Source organism: Macaca mulatta, chromosome 6 (genome assembly GCF_049350105.2).
Source record: "Macaca mulatta isolate MMU2019108-1 chromosome 6, T2T-MMU8v2.0, whole genome shotgun sequence".
Classification (NCBI taxonomy): domain Eukaryota; kingdom Metazoa; phylum Chordata; class Mammalia; order Primates; family Cercopithecidae; genus Macaca; species Macaca mulatta.
Genome location: NC_133411.1, coordinates 167,291,397 through 167,309,840, shown reverse-complemented (window position 1 = coordinate 167,309,840; position 18,444 = coordinate 167,291,397). Strand labels below are relative to the sequence as shown.

The window sequence follows — 18,444 nt, the reverse complement described above, 5'->3', positions numbered from 1 at the left end:
AAGGGAAGCAGAACTGGATATTCTCTCTTCTAGCAGATCCCTGCATTTCCTGAGAGTGTCAGTGACAGTCAGGTTTCCTGCAGTGGACCAAGGGCTCAGGGAAAAGGCATACCATGATATGTTACCTCTGCCCCTACTCTGTGCAGCCACCTCACTGAGTTTTACATCCCTGACCTAAGTCAGGAAGTGGTCTTTTCTATGAATCCACAAGCCTATCAACATTCACTCCTCACAGAGAAATGCTAATAAGCAATTACTATGGTATGTCCAAAAATACAGGACACAGGAGCCACTGATCAGAGGCATGAACAAGGAGAAGGTGGTTGGATTTCTCTGCATGGCTCCTGACATTACAATTTTAGTTGGAGTCTTATGAAGCTAAAACTCTGCCCCAGCCTAAGTATAATGATGTGACTTGTAACCAGCAAATCTAGGGCAACTATTTAGGTTTGCCAAGGACTGTGCCGGTTTTAGCACTAAAGTTCCTTGTTGCAGGAAACACCTCAGTCCTGGGGAAACTGAGAGTTGATCTTGTCAGCTCTCCAGTCCTGGCTTGTGCAGGGATGGCCACTGATAGCTCTTCTCAAAGTTAAGAAACACTTCACTGATGGACATGCATGCCCATATGTCAACAGAACATTCTGACCATGCCTATCATGCCTCTGTCCCTAAACACCTGACAAATGAAAGGTGGTGTTAGGGTGAGGATAATAAACTTGTTTTGGAGTGGAACCATTCACGGCCAAATAGCTCAGATGAAAGTCTATTCTTAAAACTACCCAACCCAACTTGAGCCATTCAGGTCTTCTCTCCAGGTGATTTGGAATTGGGATCTAGAGAGACTGCTTAATTTCTTCCAATGACTGGGGAAAAATGAGAGTTTAGGGTCTGTTGGCAGCTGAGTCTTAGGAAGGTGACTGTGGAAGAGAGGAAGTCAGTCTGCAGGGAGAGAAGGAAGAAGAGGCACCCAGGCAGAAATAGAGATGGAAAGAGAAAGAAGCCTGCAGGGAGTTCTGTATGGGTCTCTATTTTCTGCTTTCAGACCCTTTCTGATGCCCATCAGGACTTCCATTCTTAGGTTTCATAAGATTCCCTCCACTCCCTTGTACCCTTTAGTTGCAAGGACAGAAAAGACAATCCAAATTGGTTTAAGCAAAAGAAAGTTTACTGTTTCATATATCAGTGAACAATTTGAGTTATATTCAGCCTCAGGTACTGCTTGATCCAGGGCTCAACCAACAGAACTGTTTCTCTTTCTCCACTGTTGAGCTCTAGTTCTCTAGCAGAGTTTTCTCTTGGTTCTCTGGCAGGCTCACCCCTCGCATACAGGAGATAGCTGCCAGAAACTCCCTGCACTATACCCTTTGGATTTATTCTCAGTAGTAAAGTGAGACCATATTTTCAGGACTGCCAGTAAAAATCTTAGTACTTCTCAATGGCTCAAACTGACCATCCTGAGCCAATACCTGGGGCTTAGGAGAAGATGATACTGGCTGACAGACCTGAATCACATGGCCAGACTCATGTTTGGGAAAAGTTAGCTCTGCTGAAGCCCATGGATTAAGATGGGAAGGGTTGATTTCCCAAAGGACACTGATATATGGTCACCATATGCAAGGTAGAAAGATGCTATGGATAAGAAAATGAGAGGTGCCTTCTACTCTTAATTATTTAAATGCCCCTGATTTTTCCCTTCAGCTAGATTAAATGGGTTTGGTACTTACAATTAAAAATAATTCTAATAGGCAGGTGTTCTAAGATGGCCAAATAGGAATAGCTCTGGTCTGCAGCTCCCAGCCAGATCAACGCAGAAGACGGGTGATTTCTGCATTTCCAACTGAGGTACCTGGTTCATCTCACTGGCACTGGTTGGACAGTAGGTGCAGCCCATGGAGGGCAAGCTGAAGCAGGGCAGGGCATTACCTTACCCAGGAAGTGCAAGGGGTTGGGGGATTTCCATTTCCTAGCCAAGGGAAGCCGTGACAGGTTACCTGGAAAAAGGGGATACTCCTGCTCAAATACTGTGCTATTCCCAAGGTCTTAGCAACCAGCAGATAAGGCAATTCTCTTCTGTGCCTGACTCAGCAGCTCCCACGCCCACGGAGCCTTGCTCACCGCTAGTGCAGCAGTCTGAGATTGGTCTGTGAGACCACAGCCTGGTTGGAGGAGGGGCATCCGCCATTGCTAAGGCTTGAGTAGGTAAACAAAGCAGCCCAGGAGCTCTAACTGTGCAGAGCCCACTGCAGCTCAACAAGGCCTACTGCATCTAGACTGCACCTCTGTGGGCAGGGCATAGCTGAACAAAACACAGCAGACAACTTCTGCAGACTTAAATGTCCCTGCCTGACAGCTCTGAAGAGAGCAGCGGTTCTCCCAGCATGGCGTCTGAGCTCCAAGAATGGACAGACTGCCTCCTCAAGTGGGTCCCTGACCCCTGTGTAGCCTGACAGGGAGAGACCTCCCAGTAGGGGCTGACAGACACTTCATATAGGCGGGTGCCCCTCTGGGACGAAGCTTCCAGAGGAAGGATCAGGCAGCAATATTTGCTGTTCTGCAGCATCTGCTGGCGATACCCAGGCAAACAGGGTCTGAGTGGACCTCCAGCAAACTCCAACAGACCTGCAGCTGAGGGACCTGACTGTTAGAAGGAAAACTAACAAACAGAAAGCAATAGCATCAACATCAACAGCAATAAAAAGATCATCTACACCAAAATCCCAACTGTAGGTCACCAACATCAAAGACCAAAGGCAGATAAAACCACAAAGATGGGGAGAAACCAGAGCAGAAAAGCTGAAAATTCTAAAAATCAGAGCGTCTCTTCTCCTCCAAAGGATCGCAGCTCCTCACCAGCAATAGAACAAAGCTGGACGGACAATGACTTAGACGAGCTGACAGAAGTAGGCTCCAGAAGGTCGGTAATAACAAACTTCTCTGAGCCAAAGGTGGATGTTTGAACCCATCAAAGGAAGCTAAAAACCTTGAAAAAAGATTAGATGAATGGCTAACTAGAATAAACAGTGTAGAGAAGACCTTAAATGACCTGATCTGATGGAGCTGAAAACCATGGCACTAGAACTTTGTGACGCATGCACAAGCTTCAATAGCTGATTCAATCAAGTGGAAGAAAGGGTATCAGTGATTGAAGATGAAATTAATGAAATAAAGCAAGAAAACAAGGTCAGAGAAAAAAGAGTAAAAAGAAATGAACAAAGCCTCCAAGAAATATGGGACTATGTGAAAAGACCAAATCTATGTCTGATTGTTGTACCTGAAAGTGATGGGGAGAATGGAACCAAGTTGGAAAACACTCTTCAGGGTATTACCCCAACATAGCAAGGCAGGCAAATATTCAAATTCAGGAAATACAGAGAACACCACAAAGATACTCCTCGAGAAGAGCAACTGCAAGACACATAATTATCAAATTCACCAAGGTTGAAATGAAGGAAAAAGTGTTAAGGGCAGCCAGAGAGAAAGGTCAAGTCACCCACAAAGGGAAGCCAATCAGACTAACAGTGTATCTCTCAGCAGAAACCCTACAAGCCAGAAGAGAGTGGAGGCCAATATTCAACATTCTTAAAGGAAAGCATTTTCAACCCAGACTATCATATCCAGCCAAACTAAGCTTCATAAGTGAAGGAGAAATGAAATCCTTTACAGACAAGCAAATGCTGAGAGATTTTGTCACCACTAGGCCTGCCTTACAAGAGATCCTAAAGGAAGCACTAAACATGGAAAGGAACAACCAGTACCAGCCACTGCAAAAACATGCCAAATTGTAAAGACCATCAATGCTAGGAAGAAACTGCATCAATTAACGGGCAAAATAACCAGCTAACATCATAATGACAGGATCAAATTCACATATAACAATATTAACCTCAAATGTAAATGGGCTAAATGCCCCAATTAAAAGATACAGACTGGCAAATTGGATAAAGAGTCAAGACCCATCAGTTTGCTGTATTCAGGAGACACGTCTCATGTGCAGAGACACACATAGGCTGAAAATAAAGGGATGGAGGAAGATCTACCAAGCACATGGAAAGCAAAAAAAAAAAAAAAAAAAAAAAGGTGTTGCAATCCTAGTCTCTGATAAAACAGACTTTAAGCCAACAAAGATCAAAAGAGACAAAGAAGGCCATTACATAATGATAAAGGGATCAATTCAACAACAAGAGCTAACTATCCTAAATATATATGCACCCAATACAGGAACACCCAGATTCATAAAGCAAGTCCTTAGAGACCTACAAAGAGACTTAGACTCCCACACAATAATAATGAGAGACTTTAACACCCCACTCTCAATATTAGATCAACAAGACAGAAGGTTAACAAGGATATCCAGGACCTGAACTCAGCTCTTCAACAAGCAGACCTAATAGACATCTACAGAACTCTCCACCCCAAATCAACAGAATATACATTCTTCCTAGCACCACATCACACTTATTCTAAAATTGACCACATAATTGGAAGCACTCCTCAGCAAATGTAAAAGAATAGAAATCACAACAAACTCTCAGACCACAATGCAATCAAATTAGAACTCAGGATTAAGAAACTCACTCAAAACTGCACAACTACATGGAAACTGAAGAACTTGCTCCTGAATGACTACTGGGTGAATAACAAAAAGAAGGCAGAAATAAAGATATTCTTTGATACCAATGAGAACAAAGACACAATGTACCAGAATCTCTGGGACACATTTAAAGCAGTGTGTAGAGGGAAATTTATAGCACTAAATGCCCACAAGAGAAAGCAAGAAAGATCTAAAATTGACAGCCTAACATCACAATTAAAAGAACTACAGAAGCAAGAGCAAACAAATTCAAAAGGTAGCAGAAGGCAAGAAATAACTAAGATCAGAGAAGAACTGAAAGAGATAGAGACACAAAAATCCCTTCAAAAAATCAGAGAATCTAGGAGCTCATTTTTTGAAAAGATCAGCAAAATTGATTGACTGCTAGCAAGACTAATAACGAAAAAAGAAAGAAGAATCAAATAGATGCAATAAAATGACAAAGGGGATATCACCACCGATCTCACAGAAATACAAACTACCATCAGAGAATACTATAAACACCTCTATGCGAATAAACTGGAAAATCTAGAAGAAATGGATACATTCCTGGACACATACACTCTCCCAAGACTAAACAAGGAAGATGTTGAATTGCTGAATAGACAAATAACAGGCTCTGAAATTGAGACAATAATTAATAGCCTACCAATCAAAAAAAGCCCGGGACCAGATGGATTCACAGCCAAATTCTACCAGAGGTACAAAGAGGAGCTGGTACCATTCCTTCTGAAACTATTCCAATCCATAGAAAAAGAGGGAATCCTCCCTAACTCATTTTATGAAGCCAACATCATCCTGATACCAAAGCCTGGCAGAGACACAACAAAAAAGACAATTTTAGATCAATATCCCTGATGAACATCAATGCAAAAATCCTCAGTAAAATATTGGCAAACCGAATGAAAGCTTATCCACCATGATCAAGTGGGCTTCATCCCTGGGATGCAAGGCTAGTTCAGCATACGCAAAACAATAAATGTAATCCATCACATAAACAGAACCAACAACAAAAACCACATGATTATCTCAATAGATGCAGAAAAGGCCTTTGACAAAATTCAACAGCCCTTCATGCTAAAAACTCTCAATAAACTAGGTATTGATGGAACGTATCTCAAAATAATAAGAGATATTTATGACAAATCCACAGCCAATATCATACTGAATGGGCAAGAACTGGAAGCTTTCCCCTTGAAAACAAGCACAAGACAGGGATGCCCTCTCTTACCACTCCTATTCAACACAGTGTTGGAAGTTCTGGCCAGGGCAATCAGGCAAGAGAAAGAAATAAAGGATATTCAATTAGGAAATGAGGAAGTCAAATTGTCCCTGTTTGCAGATGACATGATTGTATATTTAGAAAACCCCATCGTCTAAGCCCCAAATTTCCTTAAGTTGATAAGCAACTTCAGCAAAGTCTCAGGATACAAAATCAATGTACAAAAATCACAAGCATTCCTATACTCTATTAACAGACAAACAGAGAGCCAAATCATGAGTGAACTCCCATTTACAATAGCTTCAAAGAGAATAAAATACCTAGGAATCCAACTTACAAGGGATGTGAAGGATCTCTTCAAGGAGAATACAAACCACTGCTCAACGAAATAAAAGAGGACACAAACAAATGGAAGAATATTCCATGCTCATGGATAGGAAGAATCAATATTATGAAAATGGTCATACTGCCCAAAGTAATTTATAGATTCAATGCCATCCCCATTAAGCTACCAATGACTTTCTTCACAGAATTGGAAAAAACTAAAGTTCATATGGAACCAAAAAAGAGCCTGCATCGCCAAGACAATCCTAAGTCAAAAGAACAAAGCCGGAAGCATCACGCTACCTGACTTCAAACTATACTACAAGGCTACAGTAAAAAACAGCATGGTACTGGTACCAAAACAGATATATAGACCATTGGAACAGAACAGAGGCCTCAGTAATGACACCACACATCTACAACCATCTGATCTTTGACAAACCTGACAAAAACAAGCAATGGGGAAAGGATTCCCTATTTAATAAATTGTACTGGGAAAACTGGCTAGCCATATGTAGAAAGCTGAAACTGGATCCCTTCCTTATACCTTACACAAAAATTAATTCAAGATGAATTAAAGACTTAAATGTTAGACCTAAAACCATAAACACCCTAGAAGAAAACTTAGGCAATACCATTCAGGACATAGGCATGGGCAAGGACTTCATGACTAAAACACGAAAACAATGGAACAAAAGCCATAATAGACAAATGGGATCTAATTAAACTAAACAGCTTCTGCACGGCAAAAGAAACTACCATCAGAGTGAACAAGCAACCTACAGAATGGGAGAAAAATTTTGCAATCTACCCATCTGACAAAGGGCTAATATTCAGAATCTACAAAGAACTCAAACAAATTTACAAGAAAAAAAGAAACACCATCAAAGACTGGGTGAAGGATATGACACTTCTCAAAAGAAGACATCTATGCAGCCAACAGACACATTAAAAAATGCTCATCATCACTGGTCATCAGAGAAATGCAAATCAAAACTGCAATGAGATACCACCTCACGCCAGTTAGAATGGCAATCGTTAAAAAGGTCAGGAAACAACAGGTGCTGGAGAGGATGTGGAGAAATAGGAACACTTTTACACTGTTGGTGGGACTGTAAACTAGTTCAGCCATTGTGGAAGACAGTGTGGTGATTCCTCAAGGATCTAGAACTAGAATTACCATTTGACCCAGCAATCCCATTACTGGGTATATACCCAAAGGATTATAAATCATGCTACTATAAAGACACACGCACATGTATGTTTATTGCAGCTCTATTCACAATAGCAAAGACTTGGAACCAACCCAAATGTCCATCAATGACAGACTGGATTAAGAAAATGTGGCACATATACACCATGGAATACTATGCAACCATAAACAAGGATAAATTCGTGTCCTTTGCAGGGACATGGATGAAGCTGGAAACCATCATTCTCAGCAAACTATCACAAGGACAGAAAACCAAACACTGCACTTTATGTTCTCACTCATAGGTGAGAACTGAACAACGAGATCACTTGGACGCAGGGCGGGGAACATCACATACTGGGACCTGTCAGGGTCTGGGGTTCTGGGGGAGGGATAGCATTAGGAGAAACACCTAATGTAAATGATGAGTTGATGGGTGCAGCAAACCAACATGGCACACATATACCAAACCTGCATATTGTGCACATGTACCCTGGAACTTAAAGTATAATAATAATAATAATTCTAACAATTACAATAATATGGCTCCCAGTCACAAAATAACATGTCAGAAATCTTCTCCCCTGCAGTTTCACATGCTCCTGTCATGAGAGCAGACACCAGTCTCACAGCCATATTGGTATTTTGTCCAAACAGAGGATAAAGCCCCATTCAGTTGCAGTAAGTTTGGGTATTTACTTGAACTTTTAAACTGGGCAAAAATGACAATATTATGAAAAGACAGGTTTTTTTTCAAAAATTCTTATTGAGTAAATAGAAAAGCCACATATTTGTCCAGAGTATTGATCAGACTTCTCTAGTGCCAGCCAAAACCTAAAAGTCTGAGGCTTTTTGAGAATAACTACTTAATTTATAACAGTAATCATAATACAAAGCATTAGCAACATAGGAAAATGAATCTCTTCAATATTGCAAGCCTCAAAGGTTGTGTTTGTTTGCTTTGCCTTTATAAAAAAACCTAACCTGTCCTTCTGGCTCTGTTATCACTGGGTTTGATCTGAGAAAAGCCAAGGAGTACTCAAACCAATCCATAAAAATAAGAAAGCACAAAGAAGAAGTATAAATTAGGTCTCTTATTCCACTTGTCAGTCTATGACCCTCAATGCCATGACTCCCCACTGTCTATAGAAACTTGAACTTCATGTCCAACAGTCTAACGCCAAGGTCAACTTCCAGAATTCACTTCCACCCTGCACTGTCAGCATGCACACTTCTCTCAGGGACACAGACTAACTCACCAATCTTGACACCAATTTGGTGGTTCCTGGACTCTGTGCCTTTTTTTCACATTGTCTACTTCTTTTTGGTATATCATTCTCTACTTGTGTTGATAATATTCCTCCTCCACTCTCTACTTGTGTTGATAATATTCCTCCTCCACAGCCCAACTCCAATTCTCCTCTGCCATTGAGTCCTCTTCAGACTCTTGTTTGGAATTAATTCATCTCCCTACTTAAAAGCCTTCAATGGTTTCCCATTGAATGGAGGAGAAAATTTTGCATCCTTTTGCCTTATGATCTGCCTGGCTATCTTCCCTATCTCATCCCAAGCCATGATGACCCAGCCACCCTGGATCTTCTTCATTTTCCAGGATTTCCCTAGAGTATTCCAGTCATACATCCCTTCCACTCTGTATTTCCACTGCTTGGAAGGCTCTTCCCTTGGCTTTTCTGGAAGCTGCCTCCTTGGCAACCGTTAGGTCTCAACTGAAATGTTACTTCTCCAGAGGTCCTTCGCTGTCACCCAGTAGAGCTATACATCTGCCCTACTCTAGGACTGTTACTGTCTACTATTAAGATGTGTTCTCTATCTTCACACACGTTTTCTGAATGTGTAATTGCATATTTATGTGTTTAATTGTCTAATGTTTCTCTTTCCCACAAAAAACGTAATTTTCAAGAGGTCATGAACTGAATATATCTCACTGACACAACTGTAGATCTCACATTTAACATGATGCCTCATGTTGGAGAAATTCAACAAATATTTTTTGAGCAAATGAATATATCACTTCTTCCTCTACACATTTATAACATAGTTGGATCATAAGCTGCCATATATTGCAGATGTTGACATTAGTCTTGTATCTCATACTAGATTACAAGTTTCTTTATAGCAAAGGATCATGAATAAATGAGATAATACTTGCAAAGCACCAGGCGCAATGTAAGTCCTCAATAAGCTTTTGCTCTCATAAGGTTGAACATCAGAGACTATGTGGAGCTGGACAGTCTTGGATTTTCATAAAACTTCACCTATTCCCAGCTCTATAATTTCGGCCAAAGTTGTTCAATTTCCGTGGGCCTATGTATTAGTCCATTCTCACATTGCTATAAAGAAATACCTGAGGCCGGGTAATTTATAAAGAAAAGAGGTATAATTCTCACAGGTTCTGCGAGCTATGCGGAAAACATAATACTGACAGCTGCTCAGCCTCTGAGGATGTCTCAGGGGACTTACTATCATGGCAGAAGGCAAAGGGGAAACAGGCCCTCTTACAAGGCAAGAGCAGTGGGGACAAAGATAAGGGGAAGGTGCTAGACATGTTTAAACAGCCAGATCTTATGAGAACTCTATTATGAGAACAGCACCAAAGGGATGGTTCTAAACCATTCATGAAAGATTCACCCCCATGATCCAATCACCTCCCACCAGACCCCCTCCAACACTGGGATTACAATTCAACATGAGATTTAGGTGGGGACACAGATCCAAACCATATCAGCCTGTCTCCTCATTTGTAGATTGTTAATGATGGTACCTACTGTACTGGGTGGTTGTGAGAATGGTATTAGCTAATGCAGGTCAACTGCTCAGCACAATGTCTGGAAAGTAAAAAGTGTCCAATATGGTGGCTATTACTATTACATTATTCATACCAAGAAAGAGAAAAGCTGAGCAACACATCCAGCAGCTGATCTAGTACTGTCAGCTAGGCCTTGATGTTCCCTTTTGGAATGTAAGCAATTTCAAAGAGCATCAACCTCAGACTCTGTGACCACGATGGAGTGAGACAAAAACAAGACCATTCCATAATATTGTCTGAACACAGAAAAACTTCAGCATTTTCCAAACTGCAAAAATGCTCAATCTCCCCTCCTTCCTGGCTAATGTGAATGATTGCTACTTCTTAATCAATTACAGCCTTAGAACTGTTCTGGCATTCCCTTCTTCTATATAAGACTGATTTAGATACTCAACCTCCATCTAGTCTCTCCCTCTAAGTAAGATTTCTTTAGATACCGAATCATAGGATTATTCCTACTTCCTGACAGCACCAATTCAGAGGAAAACTGCTTCCTTAAACTCTCTCTCAAATCACCTAACACAAGCTTGTGCCCTACAACAAGTCCTTTCTAACACTCTCTTACTGAGATGGCTTATAATTCCTCATGGTGTGCATTCTCTCTTACTGAAATTAGTAACAAACCCAACTTGTTCCACAACAGATTTTCCTGGTGGTCCTTGGCTGAAGGGCATTGATCATAGTCATAAGAGGAACAATATCCGTCATTTATTGAGCATTTACCAGGGCCTCTTCTAAGCAATTTACATGTGTTAATTTACTCAATTCTTCAGTCAACTTTAGAATGTAGGCAAGAAGAACTAAGCTAGGAAGAGGTTTAAAACTTTGCTGAAGTTAGACAGTTAATGAGTGATGAAGCTGGGTTACCAACCAAAGCATTTGGGTCCTTACTCATCACTCCTTACTGCCCCTTCCTCGGTCCTATCACCTTGCTTTGAACAAAAAGATCGCTTCAAGTTTATAAAGATCTGAAGGCACCACAATATGAAAGGCATGGGGCAGAACTCAGCAGCATGCCAGAGACTTCCTTCAACATGTATCACTGGCAATTTCCTTAACAGCATATGGAGGCTGCAAAGAAGTATACATCATAGTCCCTGACCTCAAGGAACTTATGAGCTAATTGAAGAGACAGGACTTAAATGCACAAAAGTTTCAATAACAATACAAGCTGCAATATGAGAGACACATTAAGACAGAAGAATGCATGATTCAGTGTCAAATGAGGTGTGCAGATGGCACTGGGAGGGAGCTCGCTGTGGGCTACATGCTCAGCCCACACACTCTAACCCAACTCAAAACCACAGACAGGAAATCAGACAGGAGAGCTGCATTGTCAGGAAGAGACAGAAAGGAAAAGAATAAAATCTTAATGGAAAGAAATCTATTAAAATTATATTTGCAGGATATGTGGCTAGATGGCTTTTAAATTTTACTTTTTGGTAATTTTTTGTTGAGGAATTATAACCTAGTCTCTGAAAGGGAGTCATGTGGTTATGTCCAAGGGACTCCACATCAGAAACTCTCTGGGAACACACAAACAATACAAAGTTGCCTTCTCTTCAGGCAAAGCTGAGCCCTGGCCTGACCCCATCTAGCCTCTCATCTTTGGATCATGTCATTGCATTCTGGTGTCATAGAAAACGTTCATGACAACTCCAGACACAACATTACAGAAGCATTCTCAGCCACTGAGGGCCATATTAAGATACCTTATTTCTATAAGGAGATAATCAAGCTCTTAGAGTGTCTTACAAAGATTCATGGAGTCTTCCAGCACTTTTAGACTGGAAGAGATAAAGTACCTCTCTTGAATGATTTAGTAAGTGTGTTTGAGCAAGGGCTTTGATATCAACTCGGGCAATAACATTAGGCAAGTTATGTAACCTCTTTATCTGCAAGTAGAGTTAATGACAATAACCAACTCATGAGATGATTGTAGGGTTAAATGGCATAATGCTTTCGAAGGGCTAAAGGTATCCAGCACATAGAGTACCTTCTCAGAACATGTTAGCAATCAATTGTTGTTATTCTCCATATCCATATTGTCCTCAAGGACTTGGAGAAATGCAAAAGAAGCATGCATGAGACATGTTCTTTCTGGATACTTCCAAAGACTCTAAATTGGGAATTTACCCATCCTGATTGGGCAAGTAACTCAGTTCATGGATACAGAACCCTGAGAAACATCCAGTGCATCATGGGCTCTCAATGGGTGTTATTTTTTATCATCATCATCATCTTCATCATCACTACCATCTTCATCATTAAGTATATCCTAGACTTTGCCTTTTACTCCCAGAGATTCAAGCTCAATGATCTCTAACATGTCCCAGGCAGCTGAACTTTCCAAGACTTAATTTTAGAACATGTGCTCTGTTGGCAAAGACAAAGCTTTGACCCCATTCTAAAGTACTAGATGGTGATGGTGTACACTGCCAGCCACTCCTGTCTTAGGACAAATGGTCCATATTTACAGGTTTGCCAGCTGAGGTCAAGGGTCTAGTCCTTGGTGAGGAGAAGGAGGAGGAGATGGAGAGAAAGAAAAAAGAGAAAGAAGGAGAGGGAGAAAGGCATGCTACCAGCGCCTGTTGGGATTGAAATCACGGTTGCATCCTGGCTTAGTGATTTGGGGCAAATTACTTCACTTCACTTTTCACATCCAGAGGCAGTGCTAGTGCCTTTTTTCTAGGGATGATTGAACTTTAAAAGGAAGAATACATCTATGAGTACAGTGCCTAGCACATATTATATTCTCAATAAACTGCAGCCAGGTTATCATTACAGATGTTCTCTGTCCTACAAGCAAAAGAACTGATCAGAGACCACATCAGGATAGCATTATACTAGCTAAGAGGTCTCACATTATTCTTGTATCCTCTTTCTTTTTCTAAAAATTTAATATTGAGTTAAGACTGTTGGGGAGAGTACAACTACGTTCTGTTTCAGGTTTGAATGTGAAGACCATACAAGTGCAGTGGAAAGGGTTTTGGACAAATTTAACAGACTTGTATTCTAGTGCTGACACCATTTGCTTTCACTTCTGGGTCTCAACCTGTGAAATTATTATTGGAGGTTAAGACTATACTAGATTATATATAAAGATCCCTCCAGTAATTCTCCCCTAGGATTCTAATTCCTTAAACCAGTACTTAATAAGGAGTGCCTCATGTGAGATTATTGGGTCTCTTGTGAAAAAAATGGGTATTCCTGGATTCCCACCTGAGTTTACAGGAATCAAAATCTTTAAGCCCCTGGTGGGAACAACGGCTTAAGGGCAGGAACATACACACACACACACACACACATAGATGTAGATATAGATATAGATATAGATGGAATTTTACTCTTGTTGCCCAGACTGGAGTGTAATGGCGCCAACTCGGCTCACCACAACCTCTGCCTCCCCGGTTCAAGTGATTCTCCTGCCTCAGCCTCCCGAGTAGCTGGGATTACAGGCATGCACCATCACACCCAGCTAATTTTTGTATATTTTAGTAGAGACAGAGTTTCTCCATGTTGGTCAGGCTGGTCTTGAACTCCCAACCTCAGGTGATCCACCTACCTTGGCCTCCCAGAGTGCTAGGATTACAGGCATGAGCCACCACGCCCGGCCCAGGAACGTATATTTTAGTGACCTTCTCAGAGATACACCACCCCAAACTGCAGAGGAGACAGACATTGAGGTAGTGATGGAAACAAGAGAAGGGAAATGGTAAATAAGAGGGAAGTCCATTCCTGCTCAGGTAGATCACTGTGAATTGAACCACATATAGAACATGCTGGGCACTTAACCCATTAAGATTGCTGAAGATGCCAAGAAGAAATATTTATAGGCACTTTTTAACATAGTCTATAAAAGAGGAGGTTGATTCAAACATAAATTACCTACCACATCATTCTTTAACCTCTAAATCTTTCTCTAATGACTTGAAAGGCAGCTTATTAAAGCAAAGTGCATGTTGAAGTACTAGATATACACTGGTTAGTTTATAAACATCTAGAGAAACAGAAGTTACTAAAACTGGCAGGTTTGCTAATAAAAAGAAAACAGCAAAAAACAAATTTTAAGAAATTTTCAGTCTGGGCAAAATGACTTAAATACTGTGGGATGTGATTTTCTCTCTTTATCTCAGATCTACCTTCTCCTGAGTTGGCTCCATTTTCTGGATAAATCTTTCCATGTAGTAGCAAAATGGCAGCCAGGAGCCCCAAGGATACATCATATCCTGTCAGCAATCCCAGAGCAACTTGGGAAGACCAGGTGCCTCTATTCAGGCTGTTTTAGTATCTTGGAGTAAGCTCTCATTGGACTAGCTTGAGTCATGTGGTTGCCACTAAGCCAATCATAGTGGCCTGAGGATTGTCCTATGGTGATTGGCAGCTTATGTTACATGGCTACTCCTAGAACTGGGGTGTAGGGTTCACCACACTCAAAACACACAGACTGAGAATTGGTTTCTCTGGACAAAAACAGGGTGATGTTACTAGGAAAAGTAACATATGGTGGTCAGGCAAATCAACAGATGTCCCTTGCAACATCTTAAAGCAGCAAATATCTCTTATGGGCTGAGTACACATTGTTTTTTAACTGTGTGGTAAATTATGCCTCACCCAGTATATTTTCTTATTTGCTTTTTTTTTTTTTTTCTGTGTGTATGATCCTGCATGCATTTGTCACACACACAAACACACTGTCTTAACAGCCAGGGGAAATTAGATGACATTTAGTGATGGAAAAAATGAGCACAGTTTTGATCATTGTTTAATTTAGTAAAAGAACAGCTCCACCTAAGATTCTTCCTGCCTATTGCCAACAGTGACAAAGTAGTTGGAGATATTGCAAATGTGCTTCTGAGACCTTCTGCAGCTGTTGCAGAAGTGGGACTGAAACCAAGCTCAGGGAGGGTAATCACCAGGAAAACGTTTTCTATGTCTCTTTAGAATTCTTCCAAGAGAAATCTTTGGATTTGTTCACCTCTGAATTCCCATTACCCAACATAATGGTTAGCACAGAATGGATACTCAATAAATATTTATTGAATGAATGCATGAATTAATCAATGAATGGTTTCATTTTTAGAACTAGGTTTTAGTCAGAAACAGATTTTCAAAATTACTTAATTTGTGGAGCTATTTTATGAAACAGTATGGTCCTTTCTAAAACATAAAAATGTTTTTAGAACTATACATTCGTTTCTGCCCGCTTTTCATCATTTACAAAGGAATAAACCCAATTTTGGTATTTAACAGAACAAAATAGCCAGGAAATGGTAGAATATTTTTATTCACAGACTGAATTGTATAGGATTTCCAGATGCTCAAAAGCCTGGCACTATTCAATGTTTCCTACAGTGTAGGAGGGCAAAGGCAATGAAATATAAAACTCAAGAGTGAGAGTTACTTTGACTTTAATTAGTTATACATTCTATAAAGAATTGGTTTAAAATTTGCCTAACAGTTAAAACCTATCAAGAAAGATATACAGAAAATAGAACTGAATTAAATTTCAGAACATTCTATCAGTTTTCAGATATAGAGTATCAAGAGCTGCATCTATACCTCTATATCAGAATTCTAGATGGAGGAAACTGAACTGAAAAAATATCAAACACCATTTCCAACCAGGGTGTATCCAATTGCATCAGAGTTAGAAAGGGTGAATCACAAAATATCTAAACTCTTCTCAAAATTATTTATTTTTGTTTTTGTTTTAAAAAGGAGGCCTAGACCATGAGCCACTAAGTTATGAAACCAAACTAAGTTATTTATAGCTGTATAACAAACTACCTCGAAACTGAGTGGCATAAAGCAACCACTACTTTATTATGCTTGCAAATATTGTGGGTCAGGAACTCAGACAAGACATGATGGAGATGGCTTATCTCTGTTTCATAATGTCCAGGACCTCAGCTGGCTGGGATAATTCAGCTGAGGGTCCCTAAAACAACTTAGGGCTGAAATCATCTGGAAGCTTCCTCATTCACATGTCAAGGCCTAGGCTGGCATGACGTGAAGGCTGACCTTCAGCTAGGACTGATGCCCAGAGACCCTACACGTGACCTCTCTGTGTATTTTGGGCTTCCTCACAGCATGGTGGCTTCAAGGTAATCAGACTTCTTACATGTTGACCAGGACTGGGTCATGTGCCGTTGCCGAACCAATCACAGACAAGGGGAATGAGATTATTAGTAACCCAATCAGGCCCACTTCTGGGGCTGGAGATGGAGTCAAGTTTTTCAAGGCACAAGTCTTCATGGGGGAGAGGCTGATACCTGAACAAAGTCAGGGTTCCTCTAAGAAAAAGGAAGGAGGAATGGATAGTGGGTGGGTATCAACAGTGTCTGCTACCCTCTTCTCTGGTCTGCTGAAATGATTCCAGCTGTTTTCTGTTTGCTTCATGTGATGGTAATTTCCTCATTTTATTTCCCTCTAAGCTCTGAGGAATGTGGCTTTCTAAGATGGTAAAACTCATCTCAGATATGAAGTAAACTGTTAATCACTGGGATGAAACATTCTGGAGAAGGTGAATACTATTGGTTTAAGAGAACCAGACAAGCCAGTGCAAATATTTCTCAAAGTTTATTCTGTAGACAATTGTGTGTGTGTGTGTGTGTGTGTGTGTGTGTAGGGGAGGAGGTAGATGAAGTGGGAGAGAAGATTCCACTGTCTAAAAAAAAAGAAAGACTAAAAATGCTCCATACTCTTTTCCTGTCTTGTAGAGTCACAGTGTGAATGAACATATTTAAAGCCCTGAGAAGTCCTGCAGCAGAGCAATCTGTTGTTTAAACCAGTGTCCCTAACCTCTTTTAGCTTGGAGCACTTCTGAGCATATCTATTAAAACCCTGCAGAGCACGTATGCTATCACTTCTTGAGACATACTGATAATATCCTCTCTTGATTTATGACATAAGAATTTTTTTTTTTTTTTTTGAGATGGAGTCTTGCTCTGTAGCTCAGACTGGAGTGCAGTGGTGCTATCTCGGCTCACTGCAAGCTCCGTCCCCCTGGTTTACACCATTCTCCTGCCTCAGCCTCCCACCTAGCTGGTACTACAGGCGCCTGCCACCGTGCCTGGCTAATTTTTTGTATTTTTAGTAGAGATGGGGTTTCACTGTGTTAGCCAGGATGGTCTCAATCTCCTGACCTTGTGATCCTCCCGCCTCGGCCTCTCAAAGTGCTGGGATTACAGGCATAAGCCACCGCACCCAGCCGTGATATAAGAATTTAATGTTCTTAAGTTAATGCTCTTATGATTAATATGAGTACTAATTTAAGCACATCAAGAGTATTATAGCTTTAAAATCTTACCAATTAGTTGTTTTTCTTGGAGTTCAATAATCTACATCCAGAATATAAATATGATGTGTGTAAACACACACACACACACACACACATCTATATCTGTGTATATATGGAGAACTTTGAAGTCAGCACAGCAGTGGAGTGAGTTTGAGGAAGGTAAATATTCCATCTGTAAGACAGTGGGTTGTAGGTGTCTCTAGGACCATCAAATGGAAAGTTGGAACAAATATTTGGATATAGACATATATATCTCGAATTTCAGAGATCCGAGTTTCAGCTCAAAGGTGTGAGAAAGACTCATGAGGAGGCTGGGGATGAGTATGTGAAGAGGTTGAGGAGGGAGGGCAGTATGTTACTTACCCAGTGGAAGTTTTGGAGGGCATAGTGGGAAGGATTAGAAAAGAAAGGTGTTTGGCCAGGTGTAAAGCATGGAACGAGAGCACATGAAAGGGCAAATGACAGAAGAGCTAATATGTCTGGAAATGGCCAAGAGCATAAGGGATGTAGGCATGCTGGGTCTAGCTCTCTGCAAGCTTTCTAAGGCAAGGAGGCAGCACATCCTCTGGTGGCAGGTGGGGAACAGAGGTGACTTGTATGGGTACAGGAAGCATTCTTAATTTTGCAGTGCCATACAACCTGCACAAATTGCTCACTAGTGAATGCAGAGGACCTTCGTTGGTCCTGTGTTGGTTGTTGCCTTATGTATCAGTTCTCCCCATTCCAACAGCTTCAATTTCCCTGAAGAATCAACTCCATTCTGACCACCGACATTAGAAGACGTGATTATGACTAAGCCTATGTGAGCAACCCATCTGCCAAGCCGCCATGATTAGTTTAGGTTAAGCAAATAACCTGAGCTGGTCTAAGAACAATTCTCTGGATTTTTCTGAGAACACTGGGACAAAACTACATTCCCATTTCTGTAGCATGTGACTAAGGAAATAGATATGCCAGAAGCTACTAGCAGCAATGTTTTGAATAT

General features: G+C 40.8%; 1 protein-coding gene and 1 long non-coding RNA gene across 11 annotated transcripts in view; one reads left to right on the top strand and one right to left on the bottom strand.

Annotated features, from left to right (window-relative positions):
• The window catches only part of LOC144341336 (uncharacterized), a 271,590-nt gene that overhangs the window by 10,948 nt on the left and 242,198 nt on the right, over positions 1-18,444 (bottom strand). The window lies entirely within an intron of this gene.
• LOC106999014 (uncharacterized) overlaps positions 1-18,444 on the top strand; it is a 240,779-nt gene that overhangs the window by 163,145 nt on the left and 59,190 nt on the right. For 2 of the 9 annotated variants that reach the window (XM_078004503.1, XM_078004502.1), the window contains exon 1: positions 16,031-16,263. The exons of the other annotated variants lie outside the window; for them this stretch is intronic. In XM_078004503.1, the coding sequence (XP_077860629.1) occupies positions 16,196-16,263 (68 nt within the window). In that variant the 5' untranslated portion in view covers positions 16,031-16,195. Of the gene's footprint in view, positions 1-16,030; positions 16,264-18,444 lie in introns of those variants that run through there. 9 annotated transcript variants of the gene reach the window in all.